Here is an 11,567-nt window from a genome sequence, read left to right on the forward strand (position 1 = left end):
ATAAATACATCCAAGTAAACAAACATTCACGATGGCATAAGAGCACCTATCCATACTATACAAAACTAAATAACATTCAATATTACCGACTCGTTAAATTGTAGTGAGAAGACATCACTTTTGCTGTGGCACAACCACGATACAGCTCCAGTTTCTAAATTTAACATGGCAGCTCCCCGATTGGTACCTATTTAAAGGGGACAGAGAGAGAGTTATTTCATACATAAGAAGACATACAGAACATACTGTGATTTAAGTGCATATTATCTGCAGTACCAAAGTAGAAATGCCAACTCTTCACTTGGACATAGTATATAAAACTAGTGACATGAAAAATGTAGTTTTTTTATGTGGGAATTTCTCTCACTGCATATCAAGTAGTAGTATCTTTTGAGATGTTAGTATAGTCTCACATGGGATAATTAAAGCTTTGCATAATAGTATATAGTTCCTTGAGTTGAATGCCCATATTTAGAAAATATCAGAGCAGGCAATTGTATTTGGCCCAAATGGGACCATTTACTCCATGTTTCCCAAAGTACATTGTCCTCGTGTTAGGTTCAAGTAACACCACACGTGAGGGGCTTGATGAGATATTAATATAGTCCCACATGGGATAATTAACTAAGAAAGAGCAATCATATAATTATATCTTGAAGCCATATAATTGGATCAAACAAATACAATGAAAGCTTAACAACACTTAATTGTTTTGCCATCAACCTGCAAAGCGATCCCAAGAGAACCCAAAGATGCTGCTATTGGTGTTTATTCCTATTAAGCAAATGAGAGTTTGAGACAAGGGTCGAACCCACCCCACCCCACCCCCTATGCTGCAAATGTAGACCCTACCAACATCCTTTTTCCTACTATTCCATTTAAGATCCTACCACAATTTCCTTTGGCTAGTTGGTTTTGCCAAAAGTTCCAAGAACTTGGTGCGTGAAAAAAAATAGAGCCCATTTATTGTTAACTTTGGGATATTGCTACCAAACACCAATTAGGTACTGAATCTGAACTAAATGCACTTAAATCTAACGAAACTATATGTCCAATCAATATGCATTAGTTCAGACATTTACGTTAGTTGTTCATTATGCTGCAATAGCTCAAGTATAAAGACAAGATATGCAAGTTTAGAATTATAAAGTACTTCAAGTGAAAGAAACAGACAACAGTTAAAAGTGCTCCAACATAGCAACTTGGAGTTACAGAACAGAATGCAAACAATGTACTCATCTCCAAAAAAAATAAAATGTAAAGAAATATTTTTTATGAAAGAATTAAAGAGAGGAGTGGAGAAGACCTTATGAACAAAGAGTCCAAGAAAGAAGAAAATTGCAATTTATGTATAGAGAGAGATTGCATTAACTGGAGAGAGAAACAATAAGTTCATAAAAAACAATACAATAGGATGAATTGTGAAATCACTCGTTCAATTGGGATGACCTCAGTGAGAAAAATGTATGGATGACCACAGTGGGAAATCACTCGTACAATCAGGTTATTTTGTTTACATTCTTGTCGCCATCTCTTGTTCCTAATTAACTTTAGTTACAATCAGGCTGTGATTGGGGTTTACATTCTTGTCGCCATCTCTTGTTCCTAATTAACTTTGGTTACTTCCATTTGGTACTACACGGCGCATGGGGCTGGAAGTTGTTTCCCAACGAATTTTGCCTTGACATTCTTACATATGCATTTGGGACCAGCAGAGTGTTGCAAGTTAATTTCCTCAAGGATGACATTTTGACATGGTACCGCACTGCTACAATCAAGTGTCACTGCTTCAGGATTTTTTGATGTTCCTCTGATGTTTCGGAAAGTTATATCCTGTAGCTTCACTTTAGAAGGCGACTACATGACGAGAATTAAAAGCATAAGCGAAAGTCAGCTGAGATGGTTTGTGAAAACTTATAAGTAAATTACAAAAACAAATTTTTCGTAAAACTGAACTTGGACGAAAGTGGTTCCCTAATTTTCTTACCGCGGCATCACATTTTGAGAATGGACAATAGGTCTGGTCGATTATGATAGGATTGCCTACATTGACCATGATAATGTCGTCGAATGTCATGTTGGATGCAGTACTAGGACCTGGTGAATTCTCCCATGTCTTGATGCGAATGCCATTCATAGTCCCGGTAAGGGTACAGCCTTTTACTATTATTCCGCGCACATCTTCTTCCTTGGGATATCTTCCTAAACTTCCAACACTGTAACAGGCAATAAGACTAATTAGTCCACCATAAGTGAACCAATGCTGCATCTTCATTCACGCCAAATTGTTCTGAATCCAGAAGATAAAAATTCACTAGTGAAGCAATATGTTAGTAGAAATTACCTAATGCCATGTCCTGGTCCACAGGTAACTCCAGTAACTGTAATTTGAGTGCTCCCATGCCCAATTGAGATACAGTCATCACCGGTGCCAATGTGTGAGTCCACGACACTTATTCCTGAGCTCCGTTCAATGTGAATACCATCGGTATTTGGACTGGCGTCTGGAGCAGTAATCGTGAGTCCAATGAATTGAACATTGTGGGTGTCTACCATACCAATGTGGAAGAATTTGCTATTCACCGACTTTATGCCTTTGACAAACGAATTCGTGACAGCATTGAATTTAAGATTCTGGTACATAAAACAATTAAATTTGGTTAGTCTTGAGCTAAAGTTGAATCAAATTATTTGGCATGATTGTTGAAGTTTCATTTGCTCCGAATGAAATCTCTTCAATCATTTTCATTGTCAATGATCACTTACTGCAGGAAGGGTATTGCATTGTTTGCTCTTGGGACACTTATTTTGCGGCCATGCTTGAGCTCCTTGCCCATCGAGCGTGCCACCTCCTGTAATTGTCAACCCGCTCAACCACCCAAACTGAAGCCAATCATTTCCTGCATATTGGCCCAAGTTGGACGAACCCAACAACGTACCCTGGTGATTTGATGATACTGAAATCAAATCAGTTTCTGAATACGAGAATTAAGTCTTTGTTACAGTGGAATGAAGTACGTGATTTGATGAATAAATGAAACTTGCCTCCAGCTGCACCGTTATGGTTTTAGCATTTTTGCATGGACCTGTAAATTTAACTGGACCGATCAGATACATTCCTTTTGGTATCGAAAGTGTTGGTGAACCTGAGGCTGCACATGCAGCTTGCCAGGCAGATTGAAAACCCTAGAAACAAAAACACAAAGCCCAGTTTTCATGTTAAGAATCTAATAAAGGTCGCAAACTAATATCAATTCAAACAGTATGAATAAAAATAAATTCGTTTTTCTGCATGGAATTTTGAAGGAAAAAGGCATTCCCTTCATGGCTTTATCTGCCTATGGTTCAATCACGCGCTGGCAGTGTTTAAATGCGCATGGTTGTACCAAAAGGCACTCATATTGCCCAAGTAGTTTGAGCCTGCATATGCGGTTGAAAAAAACTAGAGACTCACTTTTGTATCGTCGGTTTTTCCATCGCCTTTCACGCCGTAGTCCTTGACACTAAATGTTCCTGATCCAGACAACAATTGTTGGTCGTTTCCAGCTCCAGTCACATTATCTCCCACGGCTGTTGACAATCCTTGGACATCAGTGCCTCCAGTTGCACTATCTCCTACGCCCGTTGACAATCCTTGGACTTCTGCTCCTTGATCTGATATTATTGAAGAACTTCTTGCTACCATAATAAATGCATGAAAGCAAATAAGAGAAAAAACTATCTCCACCTTCATCTTCTAATATTTTTATGTGTGATTATTAGTGTGTAATGAATTTATGGGATTGAGCGTTCCATGGGTATTAAATAAGCTTCGTGAGACCTTTTAACTTTCTTTACAGCCATTAATTTCGTTTAACTATAATTACCCGATGAATATGCACCTATCAATTAAACCAACTATGTCCTTATTTTGGGAATACAGAGATGCCCAAAGACTTAGTTTCTATCTGAATTGTTGCCTCAAATTAGGATCTCTAAACTTAGATGCATGCCTAAACCCCATTGACTAAGCGTATTGGTGGTACATCATTTTGTATATGGCAAAAGTGGCCAGTGACGTAGATATTTGATTGGTTTTAGACTAAAACACTAAATTGGGCAATGTACTATTCAAAATGTGTAATTTAGAACAATGTACTATTTTTTGTACCAATTTATGCAATGTACTATCTCAACTCTAATTCAGGCCAAATTAGACTGCCGGAGTGATGATGTGTCAGGTAAAGTGTGACGTTAAATCAATTGTGGAGCTTTATTATTTTTCATCCGTGGAAAAAACACAACAAATTTAAAAACTTTATTACACATCATCTAATTAAAGCCACGTGTTTGTTTTTCCCCCCTTTTCTCATCACGTGAGGTCATTTCCCTCCAAATTGCAAAACACATAAAACCTAAATTGCAAAAAAAAAAAAAAAAAAAAAAAAAAAAAATTTTTTTTCTCCTAATAAACCCTAGTTATATTCCACCTTTTCAAAATTAGAGAAAATTTGAACCTCAACCTCAAAAGACGACAATATTTCAACGTGGGACTGTTTTGCACGCACTCAATAACCAAGTAAGTTTTATTGAATCTAGTGTTTTTCATTGTCTATTTTCTTTATTTTACTTTGCAACAAACAACGATGTCTATTCTATTGTCTTATTCTATTGTGATTTGTTTGTTTATTGTTAAAAACCAAAAAGATTTGTTTTTTTGTCGTCAAGTGTAACATTGTTTAATGTTATTTGTGGAATGCTTTGTTGTCTTGCAAATGTCATCAAAGTTGAATGGTCAATTTTAATTTAGTCTTTAATTTATGTCTTTATTGTAAGACTTATCCATGTCTTTATGTCTTAATAGTGGATGAAACATTTAGTTTTGAGATTCATCATGGGGGAGAGTTTAAATGTACACCATTGTTGCATTACTCTGGAAAGATGGATTATGTTTATAATGTGAATCGTGACAGAATAAGTTATTTTGAATTGGTTGATATGGTTAATGTAAAACCCCAAACCGTATATATGGTAATAGGGATTTTTTTGTGTTGGGCCCAATAATAATCCAGTAACTTTTAACCCATGAAGAAAACCCAAAATAAAAAGGGAAAACCAGTGCGTACACCTTATTTCGACTCCGACTTCGACTTCGACTTCTTATTCCTTTCATCTCGATCGTTCTTTTCTCAATGCCTCCACAAGAGCTAGGTTAGGGTTTTGTTATGGGGCAATTATATGCACTTTTCCTAGTGGTTAAAGACCTTCTAATCAATCTTCTTCACAATTGCTATAATATACAAAGTAGGGTTTTGGTGGGGTGTCGGATTTGGAGCCAAATCAAAAGTATTTCGTGGGTTTGATCTTACCTAGGAGCTAAAGGAGTTGAGGCAAGTGACTCTACCTTCAAATTCTTAAGTTTAATTGGAGTTTGTGGTTGAAATTGAGTAGAAATATATTGTATTGTTAACAATTGGTGATAGCTTGTATATCTACTAGTTAATACATGTGCCTTCGGCACAGATTTCATAAAAATACATCTTTGATAAATGTAGACCTCAGGTTTTGGAAAAAGAGCACATAAAAATATCTACAAATGACTTGAAAAGAAATGTAGACCAAAATTACACCAAAGATCTTGGCAAAGAAGCACCTTACAAACATCTCACACTATATCTCTATGCTTGAAAAGTATTTCTAGCTCTCTTCCAACTCTAGTCCAATATCTATGGAGTATCTTGCACCTCCCTCTGCCCGTTTTCAAATTTTTTAAAAAAAAAAAAAACAAAGTTTCTTAAATATGTTTACAACATCATTGAAACAAATTATAAACAAAAATGTATATACTCATGCATTGCTCATGGACACCCAACAAAATAATGTCATGGTAACAATATTAAGTCTTGAAGCACATTGCTTGAAAGGATTTAAATCATCATGAAAATATCCACTATTGCTTGACGCTAGCTTCTATTTAAAAACTTAAATTGGAATTAAAACACTTATAGCAATTACAAAAAGACATTGGCGGTGCAGACTTAATTCCATACCAACAATTTTCAAATGTGTACTTATCTGAGTTCAGTAAAAACGCTATGGCCAGAAACATAACATAAACGAAGAATAGTTACAATAAAGTTAACATAAATGTTTAGGTCAGTGTCTTAAAGGACGGTAGTAAAGAAGGATTTTTTGCTTATGGATGATAATGACTTCATTACAGTTACACTTATGTGTCAAAAAGATACTTACGTGTCAAAAGGATTGCACTTACACTTGAAGTAAACAAAAAGGTGGGATAGTAAATCTGAAAACATGTAACAAATAAAAAAAATGGGATAGTACATTTCTTTCATAAGTGCCATAACCTACTCTTCATAAGAACCATTTAAGATCGTCAACACCTCCTTTGTTGGTCCACGGGCAACATCTGCTCAAACCTGAAACTTACTCAACAATTTGAGTTTCTATATGAAAGTATAAGCCGGACATAAGAACAAACTAATAGAAATGAGAAATAACAGGCCATTACAACGACCAAATTCATACCAAATAGTAGCAGTTGCTACATGAGAGAAAAGTGGGTAAAATTTTAATCATTCAATACATCCTTTACAAAAACCATACACAAAACAAATGGATTGAAGGATGGTTATTGAAGCACCTCTTCCACTGCAGGGTGAACACCATTTCTTCGTATTTTAAATAAGGTCAACGGCTAAATAGCACCAGCTAGGAAGAAATACTAATATATCTAGTTACACATGTAGATAACTATAAATAATTAGCTACACCCAACAACTAAAAGGTTTTGTGTGTGACTAATGATACAGTGCAATGGTACGTAAGGAGGAAAAGAAGCACAAAGAACCATATAATGACCCACACTTCCACCAGTTTCAGTTTCAAATATGAAAAGAGGACAGGTTACTGTGCTGTAAATTCCTGAATCATGTTGCCCAAAAATTGATATTGCTAGAAATCTTCCGAGAGGGTAAATAGTAAGTATCAAATAGAAGTTAACTCGGTAATTAGATGTGAGCTAAGATACATGCTTGAAAAGTTCTATGAAGACGCACCTAATCCAGATTCCAGGACCATAGAATCTATATAGCATTAGTATCCTCATCTCAAACAATATAAGCACACATCTCATCTCAAACAATATAGGCAACTTACTTCGAGTGTCCAATTCCTTGAAAAAAAATATATAATGACATTCGACTATTCGAGTTACCATTTGTCTTGTCAAATTGTCCAAGCATCCTTATAAAGAAATTAGGCCATACTTATATGTGAATTTGAGTCCCAAACCAGCTAAAACTTAATATGGCATATAAATCCATTTTAAAAAAAAAAATAGCTTAGCACCTGTCATATGATTCTAAGATGGAAAAAAGACAAATTTGACCTGCTTTAAAGATGACCTCATGACTTCAACTTCTCCAGCAACCTGCAAAACATTCTTAATGGCAAACAACTCAATAAGCACTAAAATTCTCGCATTCTATTCTAAATAAAGCTTCTAGCAGTCAAAACCACCAACATTCTTTCAGTGTCGAGAAACAATAGAACTGACTCCTCTATGGTAAAGAAAGAAATTAAAAAAGTGTATAATAAGTTCTTACATGTGTGTAAGAACTTGAGAAAAAACATGCAAATTCCACCAAAAAATAGCTTATGGCGATGAATTGAAAAAGCACCTGATATAACGTATTCTGCTAGAAGATCACCCATTTCATCTTACATAAGCCGTAATTAACAAAGCAGATTTTCATAAATTAACAAAGCAGATATATCTAAAATTAACAAAGTAGTTTTTCATAAATTCACCCATTTCAGATTGCATAAGCCATAATGACAAACCTAACATTACATCAAGAAACTTGATAAGAACAAAAAGTGTGGTTTTAGAACAGATCACTTCTTTAGGAAACTGAGGAAAAATTTGTTGAAAACCATGCCCAAAATATAATCCATACATGAGGATTAAAATAATATGCACATCAAAAGCCTGTCAACAGAACTTGCATTCAAGTAAACATATAAGTGTGATTTGAACTATATTAATATAACATAATAGAGTAAGGCGACAACAAAGATATAAGTCACACTGATTTAGACTAAGTCAACAAACAAAAAATGAAAGTAAGCTCTTGGATATGTAACTACAGAAAGACAAACCTCACATAACAAATTGCTTTACACTTAAACCCTCGATCAAACAAAACTTACATCTTGCGACCAACGTGTAAATTAAGCTGCAAAGTTCGAAATTAAAATTTGATAAAGCAATAAGGAATAAGATTACCCAAACTATTACCTTCGAACTGCTCTTATAAACCAAAATCGAAAGGAAAAGCCTACTCATACATCAACTATAGAGGATCGGACCAAGTACAATACCAATTAAATTTGATAAAAATAATTAGTCATTCACAAGTCATAACTATAGTAGAATTATTGGAATGGGAAAACACATAAAGTGGAGGACGAAGAAGAATGATACTTGGTTAAGATTTTGTGGAGCTCACTTGATCTCAAAGAATAAAAAAAATAAAAAAGAATGGAGATTCCATTACTTCAATGATGTTTCTAATTGTGATGTATTTGGAATATCTTGGCCCTTGGGAAGATGAATTGGCGTGGGAAGTTGAGAGAGAGAGAGAGACTGTAACGTGGAATAGAGAGAAATTTTTTAATGACCTAATTAATCATGGCTTTAATGGGGAGAACTTGGGAGCACCCGAAGGTTTTTTGTAACTATGGAGAACAAAGAGTTTTTTTGCTTATTTCCACAATTAATTAAGACTAATTAATTCCTAATCTCACTCAGCGTATTGTGACCATAACAAAAAATGACACTAGAAAAATAAACAAAGAAGAAATCGTAAAAAATCCATCAAAGAGAAAAGAAAATGCCATACATGAATGATTTAATTGAAGGGAGCACTGATCTAAAACATACATTTTTTTTTTTTTTTTGCTAACCGGGTGTTCGGGCCAGTTTATGATCACCTCGACTAATCTCGGGGACCTGGTTGGAAATTTGACCGGGTACTGCCTCGCCAGTGGCCTTGAGGGCATACATAAGGATTAACAAAGCATATGAATTAGGTAAAAGATCAAAGAGCTAAGAGGGAATAAATAAAGAATTACCTTTCTAGATGATGATTCTCAAGAATAATATCTCAATATAGCTTGAAAGTTTGCAAAAAAACATACAACCCTCAAATGAAGATCCAAAGTGGCACGTCACCTGCCTATCACAACAATTGTGTGAGGTTCACTATCTACAGGAAAACGAAAGCTTTGGTTAGGTTATTCACATCAGTCACCCACAAAAAAGACGGATCTTGGAATTCGTAGTAAGAAACTAACCAAAAGAATAAATGAACATTTAAACTTAAAAAAAATCAAATTGTGGCCAGGTCAAGACTCGGGAGAATAATGAACAGAGCACACCATTGAATCACTTACTAACATGCGAACTATAACTATAATTATTATAGATGAAGAGAACTATGAAACTTTAATTTTCTTATTGATGAAGGTTTTAAAACTCCCATTGCCTCATAATTGTGAATTATCTTTAATTTCTAATCTTGCTGGCTCACATGGTGCATGGTCAAGGCACATGAGGGAGTCCTAACCTGTTAACCATTAGTCGCACTACTGTAGGATTAAACCTAACCTAGGTCCTTTAATTTTTTGTGTATGAAATGTTTGCTTGCACTCAATGGAAGCAAAAAGTATCTCTGTTTCCAAAATTCAACAACCACCACATGTATATAAAATAATCTCGCAATTTCAGTGTTCACTATGAGATAGTGTGTTAAGTTGGGATAACATAATTAAAGAAACCACATTTACCCTTATTTAACGTAATTAAGAATCTCATGGTCAATCCTCCTGTTTAATGGTGCTTCATTTATACACTCGATCAATAAGAAATCCAAATGACTTGAAAATAACATAAAAATCAATTGAAAATAACTATCAAATCCAAAAAAAACATAAGAAATCAGTTGAGATTTAAGCCTTAAAATACAAAATTAAAACCAAAGGGCTCGTCGGGTGCAATAAACAACTGCATTTGAATTCAAAAATATGATTCCTATGCTCAATTATCATCTTGTTAAGCAATAAGACGTCAAGTTGTAAATAAGTAAATATAAAAACAACAACCTAATTCGGTATCTGGCTTTTCAAAAACCATATGGGGGGGGGACAACTTGTGCAATCTGAAGATGATCCTTGAAAATCAACAAAAAACGCAATAATGTAATGTGCGGAATAGAAAGTGTGAAGGATAGGCAAATAGATATGAATTGAAGAGTCAAACCTGGGAGAAACTTGGAAGAAAACACAGAGGGCGGGCCTGGTGAGAAAAGTCTTTCTCTAGAATTGACTGTACCCTGGAAAAGTTTAAGGCTATGCAATCACCTCAAATGGACTGCACTTGGAAAAACTCAAGGCATTCAACTAAAATGGAATTGCATTCATGAAAGATTCTCATGTATGAAACTTAATAAAGAAAAATAAAAATAAAAGTAACCATAATTGAAAATAAGTCCATTATGAAGAAAAAATTAGTTAGAAGAGAAGAAAATTTAAATTCGATGGAAAAATGCATAAATCATTCAATGAGTTAAAATAGAAAGTAATGGATATAAACTTCACATACCGCTTTGGTACCTGAAAGCAATACGCTAGTCAAGAAGAGATAGCAACGGCAATGCAATGACTGGAACCACAAATGAAATAGATATATCAATCTAACATTCAAAGAAATTATACAGTTGGTTCAGCAAACTATAACAGACAAAGCAAATAATAACCTTTATCAAATGCTCACCTGCTTCTGTTGTATTGTCTTTGCTTTTCCGGTGATATAAGTTTGAATTTACGTAGAATTTTGTATAAAGCCGCAAAACCAATCTAATTAAGTACAAAAGTTTGATTACAATTTCAAAATAAGTCTATAAAACCAATCTCCACTATGAGGTAACCAGCAGTGAAAATAATCTTCCACTATAAGTTTATTAATTAAATGATCTGCTAAATCAGTAGATCTCATATATAATTGTGTAATGTCCTAGTGAACATATAATTATGTCCTGGCCCAGTGCACATACTTTCCAACAAAGCAAAGAGCCAATAAAAGTTCATATGACGCTGCTATATAAACACAGAGATAGTCGTCATACAATTAGAAGGCATACATACATTTATCACTTAACCAAATTATGGAAGTATCCAAAATTATCAATTATAAACACATATATTCCACTTACAGGCCCACCTTTACTTCCTCTATTGCAATAGTGCTTGGAATAAGATGGTGTTCCTTCCGACGGGGTGGCTCTTGATCCTCTACATCTTCCATGTTGACCCCAGGATCAGCTGTTAGCAAAACTCTTACCCATTCCAAATCGTGATGATATTGACTTCTTAATTCTGGTCCCTCAGTGCCATTATCCAATGAGACTTTCATGGAAACTGAAGCATGTGGTAGACTACCTTGTTATAGATTACCATTTGAATGTGGCACTTCATTGTTGTTCGACTGGTCAAGCTATTATTTC

The 11,567-nt window shown here is 34.8% G+C and overlaps 1 protein-coding gene across 1 annotated transcript; it reads right to left on the reverse strand.

Annotated features, from left to right (window-relative positions):
- Positions 1 to 1,367: 1,367 nt before the first annotated feature.
- Positions 1,368 to 3,793, reverse strand: LOC147491580 (exopolygalacturonase-like). Its single transcript, XM_086565607.1, has 6 exons — positions 3,455 to 3,793; positions 3,046 to 3,186; positions 2,767 to 2,940; positions 2,345 to 2,634; positions 1,988 to 2,216; positions 1,368 to 1,857 (listed from the first exon to the last, which is right to left on the reverse strand). The coding sequence occupies exons 1-6, from the start codon at positions 3,731 to 3,733 to the stop codon at positions 1,636 to 1,638; spliced, it is 1,335 nt and encodes a 444-aa protein (XP_086421733.1). The 5' UTR covers positions 3,734 to 3,793; the 3' UTR covers positions 1,368 to 1,635.
- Between the last annotated feature and the right edge of the window lie 7,774 nt (positions 3,794 to 11,567).

Source organism: Coptis chinensis, chromosome 6 (assembly GCF_015680905.1).
Source record: "Coptis chinensis isolate HL-2020 chromosome 6, ASM1568090v1, whole genome shotgun sequence".
Lineage (NCBI taxonomy): Eukaryota > Viridiplantae > Streptophyta > Magnoliopsida > Ranunculales > Ranunculaceae > Coptis > Coptis chinensis.

Excerpts from the sequence above, each read along its gene's own strand:
- LOC147491580 (XM_086565607.1), bottom strand. The coding sequence starts at position 3,733 with ATGAAGGTGGAGATAGTTTTTTCTCTTATTTGCTTTCATGCATTTATT. Across the intron at positions 2,941-3,045 it reads CCATAACGGTGCAGCTGGAG|GGTACGTTGTTGGGTTCGTC; the intron begins GCAAGTTTCATT and ends TCAAATCACCAG. Across the intron at positions 2,635-2,766 it reads AATGCAATACCCTTCCTGCA|AATCTTAAATTCAATGCTGT; the intron begins GTAAGTGATCAT and ends TTTATGTACCAG.